Source organism: Centruroides vittatus, unplaced genomic scaffold, assembly GCF_030686945.1.
Source record: "Centruroides vittatus isolate TY-2023 unplaced genomic scaffold, ASM3068694v2 scaffold_386, whole genome shotgun sequence".
Classification (NCBI taxonomy): Eukaryota; Metazoa; Arthropoda; class Arachnida; order Scorpiones; family Buthidae; genus Centruroides; species Centruroides vittatus.
In genome coordinates, this window is record NW_027122706.1 from 6,458,651 (window position 1) to 6,479,029 (window position 20,379).

General features: G+C 29.7%; 1 protein-coding gene across 1 annotated transcript in view; it reads right to left on the reverse strand.

Moving 5' to 3' along the window:
- Positions 1-20,379, reverse strand: part of LOC136988839 (poly(A)-specific ribonuclease PARN-like) — a 76,995-nt gene that overhangs the window by 22,393 nt on the left and 34,223 nt on the right. The window contains exons 5-9 of the mRNA XM_067286815.1: positions 16,240-16,321; positions 15,610-15,670; positions 12,390-12,549; positions 6,154-6,379; positions 1,810-1,944 (exon numbers count right to left, since the gene is read on the reverse strand). Coding sequence (XP_067142916.1) covers positions 1,810-1,944; positions 6,154-6,379; positions 12,390-12,549; positions 15,610-15,670; positions 16,240-16,321 — 664 coding nt within the window. The remainder of the gene's footprint in view (positions 1-1,809; positions 1,945-6,153; positions 6,380-12,389; positions 12,550-15,609; positions 15,671-16,239; positions 16,322-20,379) is intronic.

The following is a 20,379-nucleotide window of genomic DNA, read 5'->3' on the forward strand; positions in this document are numbered from 1 at the left end:
ATCATAAGTTTCTGTTATCAGGGCATTCATTTCTACTGAGTGCATCAAGGGATTAATTAAATTAACCACATTAATCAAGGGATACTTGTACTGATTGTTTAAGTAAATTAAACACTTTCAGAAACACAAAAACATTTATACTACCATGTTATCAATTACCAATATTTTTAAATTACTTAAAACGCAAACCCTTAAATATCCCGATTTAAAAATAAATGGACTTAGGCTACATTCAAAATAAACAGCTCATATACTGTTAATTGTTAGTTTTAAATTGCATAGTCTTAATTAAAAAGAATTGCCCCAAATATTATCCAGTGTGTACAAGTATTAAAATTCAATGTAGTATTTAAAGTTTGAGATAGCAATTATTTGTAATTATTTACATTTCTAAAAATTCTAATTATGAGTTCATACTGATTTTTGAAAGAATTATTTATATAACTGTTTCAATTTTTTTATTTTCTGTCAAATCAAATCTGTAAGAAAGAGAGTATTATACAACAATTATTTATTGTGACATTGTCACAATGTCAGGCTGCAATTTTTAATCTATTTAATTTAAAATATATGCTTTCCACCTCAAATTAGTAGTGGTTTTCCTCTGTATACCATACCTTTCTTTTAACAATATAGTCATGCCAGTCATCTATCTAACACCTTTCAGGGAAACATTTTTGAATTGAAAGAACATTGACTTCCCATTTGCATCAAAAGTTCATGTATATTTAATTGGGGCCTCCTGCCCCCAAGGTTTCCATATCTGGTCTCATCTTTCAACTATCTAACTCTATATTAAAAACAATAATCTTTAAAAAATTGTAAATTTCTTAAAAATAAATGAGTTAAAAAAAAAAAAACCTCTTTTTTATCCGACTTCGAAATGAGTTAAAAATTGAGATAGACACCTTAAAAATTAGCAAATATTTCTTACTTTATTATCCATTATCATCCTAATAATGGATAATAACGTAATGGATAATAAAGTAAGAAATATTTGCTAATTTTTAAGGTGTCTATCTCAGTTTTTAACTCATTTCGAAGTCGGATAAAAAAGAGTTTTTTTTTTTTAAACTCGTTTATTTTTAAGAAATTTACAATTTTTTAAAGATTATTGTTTTTAATATATATAATAACCGATCCCATTGCTTGATATATATTTATTATCTAACTCTGTTCTTGAAATTAGGGAAAGATGGAAGAATAGACACTAGACAGATGACAGTGGGTTCACAATTTTTTCAAATTGCAGCCCAAACAATTACATAAATAAAATCAGAGAAATAAGCAAAAATATTATTTTCTTTTTGAAAAGCCATTTTTGTTTACATTTCAATATAATATTTTTTATGTTTAGCAGCAATTATCTTTATTTTCATTTTCTATTCAGTTTTTAGAAATGTTTAGGAGTGATGTAAAGATTTCTAGAAATGATTTCTAGCAAGTAGATGTCAATTTGGTAATTTTTTTTCATTTTTTTGTTTTTAAAATATACCAGAAACTACCCATTCAACTGTTTCCAGAAAACATTGTAATTGTAACAGAAAACCTGTTGTACTACAAGAAATTATTATAGAATTTAAAATGTTTTACAAATTTTTATGAAAATCAATATTCAGGTTCATAAATTTTTCAGAATAATTATTTCAGAAATAGTATTTAAAAATAATTAAACAAAACCAATACTACTTTAGCTGTATGATCTACTTTCAACTTATTATCAATAATAATGTATAATGTCTCAATTGCAGAAAACAAAAATTTATCATATTAAGAATTAATGTACAAAATAAAAATTTTCAGACATACCTGAGGTAAAGGATAAATGTAACTATTTATTGTATACATGAGGTCTAACATTATATTATGTCCAACAATGAGTTTTCTTGATTTTGAAATTAATTTAATAATTTTACTAAAACCAACAGCATCCCCAAGTTCATTCTAAAATAAAAATATATGTGATTATTATATACATTATGTAAACAAATTATAAATTAATAAAAACAAATCGCTTTCTAAATTAAATTAAATTAAATGGTTTCAATGTAGTATTATGTACAGGTTGTAAAGGTGAAATTGAGACATTTTGATTTTTTTCTAGAAACAACTAAAAAAAATGTTCAAGAACATTCAATGTGGCATATAAGTAGAGTGGCCAAAGGATGTTTCATCATATACTTCATTGGAAATACATACATCAGCAATGTCTGACAATATGAAACTTTCAAAAGAGCACATTTGCTATTGCTCTACATTTCAAAAATAGCAACAATGCAACAAAGGCTCAGAATCTCATCTGCAAAGCATTTGTTAAAGCATTCATGGATGAACAAATGTCAACCAAATCTGTTGCAAATATCAAAGGGTTAACAGTACAGAAGATGGCAATGACCTGCTTTTGTTTGGCATCATGTTGGAGCTGTTACTAACCAATATCTCTTCCACAAAAGAATTCTACTGTGAACAACTGGATCGTTTGAACACCAAGATCAAAGAATGCCATACGAAAATTGAAAACCACCACAACAACATGCCAGCAAAAAGTTGATAAACATAAAATACAGCTAGTAAAGAAAATTTAATAAAAACATGCCAGCACTTAGAGAAGCTGGCCAGTCTGGGCTGGAAGGTTCTGCCTCAACCACCTTACAGCCCAGACTTGCTGCCAACTGACTATGATCTATTTATACCACATCCTGCATAACCATAATGCCAATGTACAGTTCAATGACAATATGCAATGCTTCAGACTTTCTTCAAAGAAAAATTCCAATCATTTTACTGATGATGATTACCTACCAGACTGAACTGTAATCATTGTTGAGTTAATTGTCAATATAAAGTTTTTTTCAAAATGTCTAAATTCACCTACACAACCTGATATATTTTAAAATTAAATTTTGTATTTATCACTTTAATTTTTAATATTTAAAATATTTAAAAAGTATATATATATATAACACATTATAAATTTCAAATGCTAAAACTAATATAAAAATTATTAAAAACTGACATATAATTTAGATAATCATTATTTAATTCTTTCATCGCAAACATATTTAATAATACAAATAAATTAATCATTTCAAATTAAAAAATAATCTAATATAGAAAAATGTAATAATTGTCAGAATTCTACATTAACAAAAGCAGTATTATCATTATTTGATTTTTTAAAACAAAACATTTTAGAATGAACTGCATGAAGCACAGTTTGGACTTTAGAATGTGGCAGTGTGAATGAATTTGATGAGGAAACAATCAAAAATCTTGAATTGATAGTTTATTTCTCTGAAACACTGTAAAGAAGTTATAAAGTAAGCATGACAAGAGAGAGTGAGGCCTCTAAACATCATTGTTATGTTGTTTAGTGACTCATAGTTTCAGAATCATACTACTTTTCCAGAATAGAAATTGTCATAGGGTGTGTGCTAACTTCAGAAAGTCAAATCATCTGACGTTTAAATCACTCATCAACTTTGGAAAAGTTGGATAAATGACCAATTCAATCTGGGCTTAGGATCTTATGGCTGAAGTACTAGAAAATCATAAGTTGGATCTGTATGACAATTAAGTAATTTACATCTCTAGTTAAAGACAAATTGACAAAACTACATTTTGAACATAAGATCTTTGCATTTCCTACCAGGAAATGCAAAGATCTTATGTTCAAAATTCTCCAAGAATAGTATCACATTGGTTCAATACAAATTATTTACTATTATTACAACCAGACTGTACATATATAAATTGTAAATAAACTTGTCTTTTTACACATGAACTAAATAAATTTTGAATCAACCTGGGAATTCCTCAAAACGAAATAATTAAGATGATAAAAAAGCACTAACTATAATGAATATCAAAGTCATAGAATGATTCCTGTGGTATTATTATTCAATTTTTTGTTAATATCTATCTATATTCTTTGAAAATTACTATGGCTATATATAAATAATATACAAATAAGCATAACAATGTGTATTTCAGAATTCAACAAGTGCTAAAATTCTTTCTTTTGATAAGTATTTCCTTGCAAAATGTGAACCATTCAGTCCTCTTTCCAACATAAACTAAGGATAATCCTGGAGGAGAGATTAGACCAGTGTTTTCCAATGTGGGGCCCATGCCCCACAGGGGGCAATTCGATTGTTAGGGGAGGCAATTCGAAAATGTCCAGAGTTTAAGCTAATTGTATAGCCTATACAATTAACTTAAACTCTGGACATTTTCACTATACGGTATAGCTGCTGTATGCCATATTTATTGTAAATATTGATTTAAATTAGTTTTAGTTTTCTTTGTTCTTTGTTTCCCTTTCCTTCTAGAACTTTCCTTTATAACCCTTTTCCCTTGGGGTGGGATTAACAATTCTGGGAACCACTGAAAACAAAGAGATGAACGAAGCACTGAGACTGGTGAAAGTGGAGAAAGAACATTCTTTGCCCAGACCTCGAGGTGGACAGATGTGAGTTGTGGTGTTCCAGGTTGTGTTTGGCAACAACTGGAAAGTGCAAGAGACTTTGATGAAAAGATTGGGTTTTATCGTGGTTACAATGAAACAGTTTGGCAATTAAGTGCAAGAAAAATTTCAATGAACACGACAATGACAGACCTTCCAAAAGAGTTCAACATATATGTTGGGGGGGGCATAAGAATTTTACAAAGGCTTAGGTGGAACATAGCACAAAAAAGGTTGGGAAACACTGGATTAGACCCTTGGATAACTAATAGTTACACTAACCATTATGTAAATATCAATAGTCAAGAATGAATTAATTTATATAAATCTGCTCAGAAATGCCCTTACAGTTTAAATTTTATTTATTTTCTTTTTTGATATTTAATCAAAAACTTATTATAATGTTTTTAGATTAAATTGCTAAAAGTCGTTTTTAAAGGGCAATTAAAATTCAATACATTTTAAACTGCATTTTAAAAATAAATTTTTTAAAATCAATTAATTTTTTAAATTCTTTTTCAAAATTAATTCTCTCAAAAAACTTTTCACTATCCTAAATGTAACATTAAAATTTATGTTAGAAAATTATACTTATTTATTATATTCACTATTTTAATTAAAATTTCCTAAAATATTCCTGCAGCATTATTTTGTGATTTTATCTTATACAAATATACAGTTACAATATGCAATAGTGAAAAATACTTGAGAACTTATTAATATCTTGCAATCTAATTTATTTTGGTAGAAGCAAGATCTGAGTTCTGGATGATCATTTCACTTTAGATGATTAAATCTGAAAACTAGTTCATCATAACATGAATAGCTCTGCACAACATGACTGTGAATTAAATCATAAATATCAAATCAAATAAGGAAACTTTAGCATTCATGATTTTCTCTGTATTGAAATTGGCCTTCCTTTATGTTATATTTTGAGACACCATAAAGTGTTGACACTAGACACTGGACTTTTTCACATCTACTTTATTTTCTTATGTATTTTACAGTCTTTAAACTAATTGTTTTGTCAATATGTATTTTGGGTTGGTGCCCCTCATCCGTTGGCTAACAATATTTATCAATACATAATATTAGCAAAATATTGCTTTACAAAAACTTTTAAATATATAATAAATAAATATGCAATTTAATGAATATATAAATATCCAAGTTATAAATGTGTAAATGCATATGTGAAAATTATTTAATGTGGAAATGCAGTTTGTGGGATGATTTGCAGAGTGCTAAACTTGTGTTAAACAGTATATGGCTGTTGTCCAATGGTATGTGCAATATTATTGGTAATATTTACAATGTAAAAATGGAACTCTGCAAGTAATTTAAATAAAATTACATCAAGGGAAAATTTATTGGAGAATTTGGCAATGTATGGTTTTAAAATTTAGCATTGTATAGTTTTAGGAATATTTAACTGGTTTACAGTACACGGTGTTTTGGTTTTATGTATGTCAACAATAGAATAAAAATCACTGTATCAGGTATGTCTAAAAATGAAAAGTTTTTGTAAAAAGTTCTGGAATCCAATTGACACTCATAAGTCTGATCATTCTTTTAAATTATACTTATTTTTAATTTATTATAACAAGAATAATTTGACTTCTGATTGCAAACATAATTTTTCAAGATCTTAAAAGAAAAACACAATCATAAATTTCAAAACTTACCAATTCAGATTCAAATTTCAAATGTAATTTTTTCTGAATATCTTCTTTTGTTGCTTTTGTTAGTACTATATATCTATCATTATTTTCCATTACTTGTGTTTCCATTTCCAAGCCTGATGGATATTTGTTTTTTAATGTTTCATATAATAATTTTCTTTGAAAACTATTACAAGGTGATAACTTGAGTGTCTTATTTTCTGTTTTGACAAATTCCTCAACTTTCTTTCTGAAAATAAAAATACAAAATTTTGAAAATTAAACATTTTTATTTTATTGGACTTAAAATAAATTTAAGCCCAATAAAATAAATATGTTTAATTTAAAATATAAAAAGACTAAAATGTTACATCAATATTATGATTTATATTATATAGAACTGAATTCATTTCTAGTGAATGATTTCATATGATGATTAAGAATTTCTCTTCATTAAGGAAAACTATATTTAATTGAAAATATAGCTTTTCATAAAAATCAAAAATTTTTTTATTCTTATTGTTTGTAGAATAACCTTTATATCAAAACAAAATTTTGTTTTAAAGATTATAATTTTAAGTTATTCATAATAAGTAAAATTTTGAATTTAAATTATAAATATCTAAAAGGTTAAATTTTATTCCTGTTTTCACTAACTTTTTACCTTCTGATTAGCTTAAATATCTACAATTTTTTTGTTTAATTTCTTTAAGTTACAATTACACTAGAACTTAAATTTGTTCTCTCTGGCTAAATCCAAATTAGATGATTTTAAGTAACCTTCTTTCATAGTTAGAAAAGTCCTTGTCACATCTAATGTCTTCAAATACATATAAACAATAACTATAAGTTGATTAGTCAATTGATTTTAAAAATGCTTAAAATTGTCATAATACTTTTTTCCATCATGAGGGAAAAAGTAGAAATGATGACACCAGGAATTGATGAATTACCACAAAATTTTTATTATGAATAGTCTATATTGGAAGCAAATGAAGCCCAAGGGGCAAGTAAACTAAATGAAGCATGTTACCAATTGAATTTTGAATGTTTAAAAAATTATGTTTGACCAATTTTAAAAAAGTACCTTTTTTTTAATTTTTGTTTTGAAATATGAAGATTTTCTATGAAATAAATCTGAAAGATTTTTATATAATTTGAATAAAAACTGTTTTTCCCAATTATTTTTAGTATGGAGGCATATTTCAAAATGGATCTGAACTTGGTTTATATTAAAGAATCCTCATTCAGAACTGTAAAATTCTTCTCATCTGTCTGTCTGTTTATATACAAGGTAGCTTCAAAAAGTTCTGGAATTGGTTTATTACTCAAAAGTATGTGTACAATTGACAAATCAAGCAATGTGTCCTTCAAAGTCTTGTTCTTAGGTAACCACATACTTTTGCCAATGCTGATAAAGTTGCTAAAAACATTCTTGGAAGCAGTCTTGCAACTGCCTGCAACACAGATGTTACATTCTGTATAACCTCATCTGCATTCTTGAAATGGTGTCCCTTGATGGTATCTTTCAACTGAAGGAAGAGGTAAAAATTGCACAGAATGAGATCCAGAGTATGGTGGATGCTCCAATGTGATCACTCCATGCTTGGTCAGGTACTGCTTCACCAGCAGAGACCGATGCGCAGGGGCATTGTTGTGGAGAAGCACTCGTGTTATTTTCCCAATGGCATGGATGTTTTTGGCAGATGGCTTCTCTAAGACAGTGAAGGATGTCAACATACATCTCCTTGTTGACTGTGAAACTCTCGGATATAAATTCATAGTGAACAATCCCCTGGGAGTTAAAGACGACCTCCAAGATGACCTTTCCCTTATGCCTGTCGTGCTTGAATTTCATGGAATGTGGTGAAGTGAGTGACTTGGGCTGTCCATGGACTGTCATTTTGCTTGAAAATCGTACAAAAAGCACCAAGTTCGTCATCCATGATAATGTCAAGAAATTCCAGATTCTTATCAGTCAGTTTGATGAGATCTCCACACAATGTCTTGTGAGTCTCTCACAGGTCCACCATGAGCATTTGTAGCACCATGAGTTGGTAAACATGGTGCATGTTTAATTCATCATGCAGCATAAAATGACAACTTCCAACCGAAATTCCTGCTGTCTTGATGATCTGCTAAATTGACTGCTGTCTGTCTGACTTCACAATCTCATGTACAACTGAGACTTTCTCTTCAGATGTTGATGTCAACAGATGACCACTTTGCAAATCATCAGCAATACTTTCCCATTCTTCACAAAAGTGTTTATGCCAGTCATAAACTTGAGAATGCTTCATAGCAGATTCAGCATAGGCATCCTGAAGCATCTTCAAGATCTCAGAGGATTTTTTCCAAATAACACACAAATTTAATATTTGCACATTGTTCTTCCACAGACATTTTTGCTAGACTGTTTCATGATGTCTTACTAACACAACCTTCAGTGAATGGTAACTGTTGTCATCTTTGTGGTGAGTATGGATTTATTTGAACACTATTCCTGACATTCTAAGACATGCATTACATATTACATGTTCCCTTTTTCATTATCTTTAATTGACTAAACCATCATAATTCCAGGAACTTTTTAAAGCTACGTTGTGTGTGTGTGTGTGTGTATATATATAAATACATATATATACATACATACACAGGTGAAAGTATACAGTATGTATTAAAATTTTTATGAATAGTTATGTCCTAGATAATGCTCTACAGTTATTTTTTGATGTTCTTTCAAATAAAAATAAATAATCAAATTAGTTATATAATGCACATTTAACATATTATAATATAATATTTCACATGTCCCAACTCTATCTTCTATCTATAACAGTAGTGAATGTATTAATAAATTTTATTTGAAATGTTTTGTATGAATTAAATTTTTTTCTTTTTCTACTTTTCTTTACATTCTGTATTGTCATTACGGAATAACTGTTTAAAGATGCTAAGTTTATAAAATATACAGTGGAACCTCGCTTAACAAACACCTCGCATAATGAGTGTTTTGCATAACAAGCAAAAACAAATTGTTAAAAATGACTTGCTTAATGAGCGATGTTTCGCATAACAAGTGATGAGAAGAGGGGAAGTCCCAGATTGTGCACATGCTCCATCAGTCTGTGTTTAGCACTCGTTCTGCTAGCATCTTAGTGTTGCTTGTGATCAAACATTTTTCCAAGCTTGTGTTCAGGCATATTACGTATAAACATCAACAACCATTGCCTGTTATATAATAAACACACCAAACAATATGCCAAATTCTTGGGCTATGTAAAGGCTATAATTCAATATTAGAAATTGATTAATTTGACTAGAGGTGGGCAGTTATGCTGCCATCTTGTATTAAATTTAATGACCAATTCCAAATTATATTTTAGACATGTCTAAATTAAAAATTATTTATTTATAATTATTAAATTTAATACAAGATGGAAGCATAACTGCCTACCTCTAGTCAAATTAATCAATTTCTAATATTTAATTATAGCCTTTACATAGCCAAAAAATTTCGCATATCATTTTGCTGTTTATGAGACATATTTTTTTTATTTTTTTGTTTTCTGCAAATCAGATTTGCATTCCAGGTTGGTTCATTGGTTCATTCCATGCTAGAAGAAAAGATGATGATGATGATGATTCACGCTCCTTAACAATGTATATTATATAATTTTCTTTGAATAAACAAAATATTTGAGTATTTTTTTTTGGCATGGAATACATTATCGTATTTTACATTAATTAATATGGGAAAAATTGTTTCACTTAATGAGTGTTTCACATTATGAGTAAGATTCTGGAACAAATTATGCTCATTAAGCAAGGTTCCACTGTAGTTTTGAATTTGATAAATATAACTTGTACTGTATATATTAAGTTTAACATTTATAATAAGTTAATCTGGACTTTAACCCTTTGCCTGCCTATTATACCGCCCCCTTGTTTACGTTTATTTTGTAAAACGGCCAAGGGCAGTATAGGTCAGTCAAGGTCAGTCAGGCAATATTAATTTAAAAATTCACCAAAAATCAAATTATCATTATATTTGTTATGAAAAAAATTACGTACATTTATTAATATCTTTTGTTTTAAATACCATATTTTTCAATAATTTTTATTAGAGAAATTTATGATAAAAAAAAAAATTATATCATAACTGACATTCAAACTTGAAAATTTGTTAATTTTTGTCAAAATTAACATTGTCTGGTTACTTCGTTCTTATTGGCACTGAGCCAGAATGATGTAAAATATTGTTTTGTACAATTTGATATAACACTAATGCATGTACATTTATTCATTGTGAAATTATCATGCATTATATCATACATTTGCTTGAAATCAAAACTTTATTCTGCTATCAACAAATACGAGAGCTATTTTTTAAATAAGGTCCATTTGTGAATGAGAGTGAGAATAACACAATCACGCCAGTACAGATGCGCTTCTGCTCCGAGCAAGCTTGGTGCGCGTTTTGACGCCATTTGCAGCCATATCGTCTGTCAGTATGCTGAGCTATAGAAGTTTAAAATGTTTAAGAAAATTGAGTCTCCCGCTGACTGTGAAATATGATCTGTTAGTCGATTCTTGAGTGCAAGAAACTTGGCAGCAGCGGAAATTCACCGTCAGATTTGTGAAGTTTATGGTGATAATGCTATGAGTGACAGTAAAGTTCAAAAATGGGTAAGAATGTTCAAGGATGGGTGAGTTAATGTGCATGATGAACCACGCCCTGGCAGACTTTCTCTGAATTCTGAAGATTTGGTTTGTGATGTGGATAACAAAATTCGAGAGGACCGACGATTCACGATTTCAATGTTATCAATTGAATTTCCACAGATTTCAAGATCAGTTTTGTATACCATTGTTTCGGAGAAACTGAATTATTGAAAATTGTGTTCTCCATGGATTCCAAGATTGCTTTCTGACGATCACAAAACAAAAAGATTGGACAGTGCTTTATCGTTTTTGACTCGATATGATCATCCACACAGTCCAGACCGTGCACCCAGTGATTTTCACTTGTTTCGATACTTGAAGGAGTTCTGTTGTGGTCAATGGTTCAACGACGATGAAGAGGTGAAAACTGCAGTCGTGGATTGGCCTTCTTCACAGGCGGCAGATTTCTTTGAAGTCAGAATTCAAAAAATTGTTGAGCGGTATGACAAATGTTTAAACAAAAATAGAAATTATGTAGAAAAGTAGATAAAAGTATGTAGAATATGGAAAAAATATATTTTAATGATATTTACAGTATTTTTCTTTTATTAACAAACGGACCTTATTTAAAAAATAGCCTTCGTATAATGAACTAATATACTTTATTCACTTCATATTGAACGAGATTATATATTTTTGTAATAAACATACGATTACCAGTAGCAATAGACGTAACATTTTCTGATATTTTCGATTAAAATAGAAATTAAAAATTAAAAAAATATAAAATATCAGAACTGAAGGGTTACAACTTGAATATTTATAACATGTTGACATATTATAGCAGAATACTTTATTATAGCATAAATGAACTTATTATAATAATATTACTGCATGAATATTCTAAAAATGAAATAAAAAATTTATCAGGAAATGAAAACTTAAGAAAAAAAAGCATTAATTAAAATTTTTAAAGTCAACAAAACACCACCTGGGCAAAAATATGTGAAACAGACGATAAACAACATGCTGCCGTCAAGTCCTGACATCTGTTGTTGATAAATTTTATAAAAGTCGATTTTTAACAGGGTAACGATGAATAGGTACCCTAACCGATTTTCTTAAGAATTAGGGTTACGACGAAACGGTACCCCGGCTGGGAAAGGGTTAAGAAAAAAATTAAGGACTTAATTTTAGAGTGCAGGGTATCCAAGAAAGATCTTTATTATTATAGTAATTCATAACAAAAATGAAGCAGTCTATTGAAATGTGGTTTGTGGTAAAGAAAAAAATAACCCAAGAAGTTTTTTTAGCATACATTCAGTAAACCTTGAATTCCTCAGACTCTTACAAAATGTTTCATCTCATCAACATTGGATTGATCCATGGAACAGGTAAAAGTGTGTATGTGTATATATTTACATATTTGCATATATATATATATATATATGTATACTATATATCAATTATGTCTTTTAAAATATGTGTGTATATACATATATATACACATTTAAAATTTTAAAAGACATAACTGATTTAAGCTTATGGAGCATAAACCTATAGTATCATTCAATCATCACAAAATCATTTCTTACAATATGTCATCAATAAATGATTGTTGATCCTCTGGTATTTGCATTGGTTCTTTTTCTGTTGATTTTGATGACATAGCATTCTGTCTCAATCTTTCTTCTTGTTTTTCAACTATTTTTGTTTTAATTCGTTCTTCTTCTTCTGCATTTAAATGGGATATACCTGAAAAAAATAAAAGTAAAAATAAATTTTTCCCCATAATTAAATAAAATTATGGGGAAAAATTTAAAATTATGGAAAAAAATTAACAACAATACAATATTGTATTGTTATTAAAAATGAAAGTAACAAGCTAATGTGATGTTCCAAAAATAATTATTGTACAGAACAACTTCAAAAACTTACTGTATAATAACAATCAACTAGCCTTAAACTGTATTAAAAAACATTTAAAAATTAAGTGACTCCTAGAATAAAAACAAGAAATAGCATCATAAGTAATATCTATTTAAGTGCCTGGTGGTAAAAATATATGATTAGTTTATTATCTATTATTTTGTGCACTTACAAGAGAAAAACTAAAAAACTTTAAAAAACTAAACTTTTTAAATTTAACAAATCTTATGTTCAGTTTTGAAAAACAATTATTATTTTGTTTAAATTCATTACAGTTTATTATTTTTTACTTATTTTATAATTATGTTACTATTAAAGGAGTAAATCATTCCAAGTTTTTAATAATTTTATTCTAAAATTTTCAGATTTATTTTCTTAACTGAAACTCATTTTCATTTTTGTAATTTTTATTTTAGCTAAAATAAAAATTACAAAACAGAATAAATTAATTGTAATTGTAAATGAACAATTATTTTTTATGATATAGTCACAATGCCAGGTTGCAATTTTTTGTCACAATGTTCTCAATGTTTTAGTAGTGTCTTGCCCCTGTACATCACTTTTCTTGTTAGCAATAGAGTTGTGCCGGCCATCTGTCTAGCTCCTTTCAGGGGAGAAATTCTGAATTGAAATAATGTAACTTTCAGTACAAACTGAAAGTTCATATATAATTAATCAGGTCCTCCAATGCCTATGTTTCCCATATCTGAACTTGACTTTCATCTATCTAATGCTGTTCTTGAGCTTAAAATAGAATGGACAACAGACAGATAGACAACGGAGAGAATTTATATAGCTACAATTTTTTTAAATTGCAGCCCCCCAATTTCTAAATTCTATGTTTTACTACAACTTAAAAAATTTAATATTTTGTGCCATGAAATAATTTGATCAATAGGTTTAATCAGTGATCATTCACAGAAGGACCAGAACTGATATTTTATTACATCATTAAGTAAACTAATCAATCCATAAAGTGTTTTGTATTCTCAAATATAAAAATAATCAATAATCATCTAGTTTTAAGTTAATATCAATTATAATTGTAACTAATATGAATGTGAGAATCTGGAGAAGGAGACAATATTTTAATTAAATTAATAACTTGGGAGAAAAAAAGCACACAAGTTTACATTCTTGTGAGATAATTAGCGACAAAAGGAAATAACATTTCCCATTGTTTATACATCATCTTCCTATTGAGAAATTGTACCTCACGTGTAGAGGACACAGCTACAGGTGAGAAGCAGTGTTAGTTTTCCATCTCATGGAAGAGTTACACCCCCAATTTGGAGGGGGTTTGCGAGATAAAAGGGGCAGACATTCAATTCTAAGGGTGGACTCTCCCTGGGAAGCCAGAGGCCAAGCTTCCGACCGTCTTCCATCTCCTCCTCCAAAAGGATCCCCGACCATTTTCTGATGATTGAATAACCAGAATCAAAAGACATCGGCCCATTTAAGAGATAGTACAGATTGATGTAAACTCTCTCTCTCTCTCGGTCTATTAGTATATAAGTAGCTAGGTATCTGATATAGTTTATCTCATAGATGTATTATTGGATGAAAATGCTGATTGTGCTTGTATGTAGACTTAGTGCTGTAGCTCTAGTGTAACCATTGCTGTATTTAACTGATTAAACTGTTGCTATTTGTTAACGGGGGTTTGAGATAAGTTCTTTCGAGCTGAATCACCTATTGATGTATCCATGTTCGTTTAGCTCTCCACTGTTCGTTTAGCTCTCCTATTAGACAGTAGACATCAACAGTCGGACATCTAGGTAGAACTGTGAGTTAAGACGCGTTATTTCTTAACTGGTGTCAGAAAAAACTGGATGGCTTTACTAGCAGGTGAACTTAAGATCTTCCGATCTGCTAGTAAAGCCATCCAGTGACAAAGTGAGTGAACTTTACCAGTCTGACGCTGCATAAGGGTGAAGGAGTGATAACACTCACCCACAAAAGGGTTAAGTAGTAACCTCTAACCAAGGCAGCTTCTCACATGAATTACTGAAATTACAAGATTACAAGCATAGATCTACTGTTATCTGGTGATTTCAGAAATATTCATTAATTACATTTGTGTTTCCATTTTTCGTTACAACATATTGTGAAAATTCGAACCCGCCGGAACCAAACTCTAGCAATAAAATTTTTATTGCTTGTTTCCCATGGAAAAAAAAAAAGAATCACGAGGAACAAAATCCGAATAGTGCTGGTTGATGGAGGAGAGGAACGTGACCGAGGAGATAAAAGGGCGACCAGAGAGGGAAAGGGGGCCAGTTACATAGTGTCCGTCCGATCGAATCCAGGCCGATTACAGAGTGCCCGTCCGCTCCTAACAAGTCCGGAACGCACAGCGTGTCCATCCCGAGGGAAACCGATGCCGTTACTGAAGGAAGCCCGAGCCGAAGATATTCTCTAAACCTGTTACAAGGACCTCTCCACTCAAACAAAGAGGTATGATCTCCCCAAATGCGTGTGAACTCTCTCCCCGGGTACCCTAAACTTAGGCGACTGTATATCATCCATACTTGTAGCTGTAGATTTTAGTTTTAATAAATTGTTGTTGTATTTTCCATTGATGTCATTTATTCAAGTATCACCGCTGCTCTATCGTCAGACCCATCCACTTCTGCTTCCTCCCCTCGCGTAACGCGTAACAAACCAGAACTCGCGTAACGCATAACAAACCATCTTGACCGTGGGCAGGTCTCACCGACCTGTTAGTCGACAAAAGGAGGTACGACTCCATCCACCTCCTGGTGCACCCACAATATTTTTACAAGCTCATTCTCTAAAAGTTTCAAATAAATTATTAAGTTAGCAATTTTATGTTTTATATTAACTTTAATATTAATTGTTAATATAAAATGAAATAATACTAACCTTCATTTATAAGTTTATTGAAATCAAAGCCTTGTTCAGCAAGAAAACTCAATGATGATGCCTAAATAATAAAATTAATACAAAAATTGTTTTTAGAAATATTTAGTTTTATTCATTCTTTAAGTTTTATTTTTTTAATTGAACAATTTTATAAACTTTATTTTAAAAATATTAATCTTATATCATCCTTTTAATCAATCAAAAATTCACATTAATTTTGCTATTATAATATTTTCAGTTTTATTTAGCCATCATCACCTTCTCTATTATCAAACATTTTAATTTATGATTATCAGTTTTAAAAAACAAAAGTAATAAATAATATTTAAATTTTAATTCATTATTTACTAGTTTTATTTAAGAATATTTAACTTCTATACTGAGATGTAACTATTTTTCTGAAAAGCGAATTGTTATACTGAGATATCCAAGGTATAAATTTTTCAATGACTAATTGATAAACAACATCAAACAACAGTTAGATTAAAGTTTAGAAACTTTTACACAATAAATGATAAATTCTTCCAATTACTAATAAATTTTCTACATTAAATTTCAAATCAACATTTATTCATAGAAAATAATTTGACAGACATTAAATATTAATTAATTTTATAAAAAATAACTCACCTGACAATTAAAACTACGGTCATGTCCATAAGAGATTAATGAATGAGGAAAAACATAGAAGTTAAATGGTTTATAAATATATCTAAAAAAATAAAATACATTTTAAATTCAATTTATAAACTTTAATAAATATTAATTAGTTATTAATATTCAATTTAATAAATAAACTAATATATATATATATATATATATATATTTTAATTTAAAACTAATATCCTTTAACTAATAAATAAAAGGTAAGCAAATCATAAAAGTAATCAGAAGTTTAACAACAAAATATTTATTCTTAATGAGTATCTTTTCATCAAGAAGGCTAATACACCGATACTTAAAAGTTAAGTATAACACTGGACAACAAAAAAAATGTTTTTGAATGTTTTCTTTATTTCATGAGTGGAATCTTACTAATTTTGGGGTGATAAAATCGAATATGACAAAGAAAAATTTTTATTAGCTCTAGTTTCTGTGATATACAAGAGGTGGCAGTATGTGATTTTAATGGCTTAAGAAGAAACAACACATTTTAATTACATATGTTAACAACATTGAAAGTGCTTTTGAATTTTTGAAAGTGCTTCCATTTCATCAAGCCATTAACGTCACAGCAAACAACCAGATTGTTTTTCTTCTCAAAAAAAGGAATCAGATCCCTCTGATGTTCTCTGTACTGTGAGACCCTGACATCACGTTGGAGAAGATTCCGTTGCTGTAGTCTTGACCCTAGAAGTTCCTCTTTATTCTTTGACAAGACTAGATTTTGAATGAAATCACTCAATTTTGCTTAATTCAGTCTGTGGTGTATCATCTTTTATCTCAAAATCAGAGTCATGGAATGTGGGACGCTTGTTGGGTTCTTCTTCTCCCACACTTTCTTCATTTTCTACTTCAAGCTCATAATGCTGGAATGGAGTAGGAACTGGTAAACTATCTGAATGTGGAATAGGTCGAATTGCAGATGGAATATTTGGGTATTGAACTGTTTCTTTTTTCTTCATTGACAATCCTGCCTTTATAAGTGGAGTCAAGCAGAAATAGCAGTCATCTGTATGGTTTGTAGGCTCCCACCAAACCTTAGGCACAGCAAAAGCCATAGATCATTTTTTATTTTTCAGTCATTCTTGTAGTATAACTGAACAAGAGTTGCAACGTGGAGCCCATGACTTATCCTGCCCCTACCTTTATACCCAAATAATGGTGATAGGCAGTCTTCAGAAGAGGCATCAGATTGTGTTTCTGTGACGAAAATGTTATTTCACTATGAATACAGGGCTTAAAGCAGTCATGGCAATAAAAAAAAGTGAGAAAAGAGAGTTCACACTGAAAAAAAGCTAAAAAAGCTAATAGTGTTAAAATGAACGAAAACAGGCGTTATTAAAAAAACACACAAACGCACACATATTTTGTATCAATAACATTGCATATGATATTAGATTGATTATTAAGTGGACTGATAAGATTAAATATGAAAATAGTTAGGCTGAGTTTATACTCCAGAAAAGTGACCAGTAAGACTGCATTAAGCCAGAACAGGCCCACATTAAGTTTTCATGTGCCCCGTACAGAATTCCCACCGTTACACAGCAAAGCAAATGGAATAGTAACATAACTACCAGAATGTGTTTCCATATAACATGCCAAATTTCAAATGCCATTTATTTCAAGGCACATTTTTGATTTCTTCATAAAAAAAATGTAATTAAAGAAGGAAAAAAAAACAACTTCTGGTAGAATCAGTGGGTTGCATGTTCATTATATAGCAGGGGTGGACAAGCAAAAGTTCAGTGGGAGCCGAAATGTAGATTTTGCAAAATGCATGGGAGCCACAGTTCTGTACTTTTTTATTCTGTACTGCAGTTCTGTACCTTGATTTTATTATATAATATAAAACAAGTAATGAATTTTTTTAATAAACATATTTTCACAAAATTGTGGAAATAAAACTGTAAAAATAATAATAAAAAGCAGAAATTAACACTTTCAGCAAGAGCCACATAAAACTCAAAATGAGCCGCATGTGACTCTCGGAGTCGCATTTGCCCATGTCTGTTATATAGCAATACCACTAGTAATTGTGACCCAATCATTTATTTGGTAATTTTATCAATATTTTTTAAATGATTAAAAATAAAATTACAGAATTCATTACTGGTAATACTAGTCTCCAAATCTATTCCCCTGAATACAATAAAACAATTTGTTAGTCATTCGACCCAAAACTGACAGAGAAGAGAGTTTATGAAAACAATGTAATTAAACATTTAACAGTTTGTTGTCCTTCACAGTGGGGAATCCGCAGAGTCTATTACTTTCACGGGAGAAAATATACAAAGCTTTCTACTACCCTGAAGTTGAAAAATAATACAATTCCATGAAATTTAACAAATCTGACATTAATAAGTAAATGATGAAATTATTTACAGAGAGTTGATATTTGATAAGCTTAGTTTTTTGCTCTTATAGATCAAATTACAGAAATTATAAATAAAAATCTCATTTTTTAAAAATTAAAATCATAAAATTTCGCTTACAAAAGATCGAGATGGAATGCACACTTTTTATTTTTATAATCGCTTTGTTTTATTAGACACAGATATTATTCCTATATAGATTTATTAATTATAATAAACATACATTATGTATAAAATTACATTAAAATAACACTGTAATTAACGTCTGAAATGAAAAAGTAACAGTACTGAATCGAGTCTCACCTCCATATTAATTAACGCACATTGGTGTAGCCAGAGTTTGTTATGGGAGGCCTAGTAGAGGCTGTAATTTTCTGGGGAAGGGCACCAGGTTAACTGGGGGGGCGTGCCCACCCATGCCCCTTCCTGGCTATGCCCATGTTAATGCGCCACAGTAATTAATTGATCACGTTGCATCAAATTAAATAATTTATAAAAATTAAAATAATAAATACGTTTATAAAATAATTGGCTGTATCTGTTCGCAATGATAATGTAAAACACACTGTACTTATAGTTTAGCATTTCCAATATTTAATTTATTTTTGAATTTTAAAATATAAGAAAAACAATTTTTTAAATAAAGTTTTACGCATTTATATCTGCAACTTTAGATAATACAAAGATATAAGAATCCATCAAAAAAGTTAATTAATAATAATTAAAATTGAGAAAAAATATAAGTTTCTTTCAAGGTAAGGAAACTTGTAAAAAGTCAGGTACGCAATTACGTGACGCCCGTCTCCCCACTTTGCGTAACCAAACGGTCGAGGTTGAAATAAAATCCCAGCAGAAGTAAAAATGAACATCAGCGCGTGTATAGGACAATAAACTTGAACGGGAGCGAAGATGAGACATGACACCATGTAATTTATGCTAATTACTTTCTAATATTAAAAAATTAAAATCTTCAATAAATTATAATTAAATTAATTTTTTGACTGAGTTCGACTAGAAGCATATTGAAAAGCTAGATTAAAGTGAAAATAGTGGTTTTTCGACACTAAATATTTACAAATTAATTTTTAAATTTGGTGCCGGATTGACTGCAGCTGTTCAAATGCGCACGCGCATGACGAGTTTTATAGTTTCTGTTGAAATGGAAAATGAAGGACACCATTAGAATTCAGAAAACCATGGTGCATGCCAAATATATAAGCACCCACTTAAAACCAAACTTTTGTCTTTGTCTAAAGATTATCTCTACAGAAGTTATTAATATTTAGGATATTAGTTTAAAATCTTGTATTTCCCGGCACGAGATTCACTCAATCTTTAATTTTACAGAGTGCTAGAAAGATACAAGCTTTGAAACGAGTGTCCTACAACGTTTTATTTAATAATAACAGTAGAAATCAAATTTATTATCACTCAACAGTTATTTTTGGTTTTTCTACGGTTGTCAAAAACAAGTAATGTCATCGTTTAAGCTAAAGAATAGCAGGCAGTTGGAAAGAAGTTTTGTCTTAGCAACTTACTTCAGAAAGTATTGGGTCCTATACAATTTTCCGTTGCTAAAACATGAGTTTCTACTGTTAGTATTAAATAAAATCTATTTCTTTCTTTTGTCCACTGCGCTTAAATAAATACAAATGCTAAAAATAATGCTGTATAAAAATCACTCTTAACACCGAACTAGAAGTGTACTTATGTCTTAATGCAGTGTGATTAT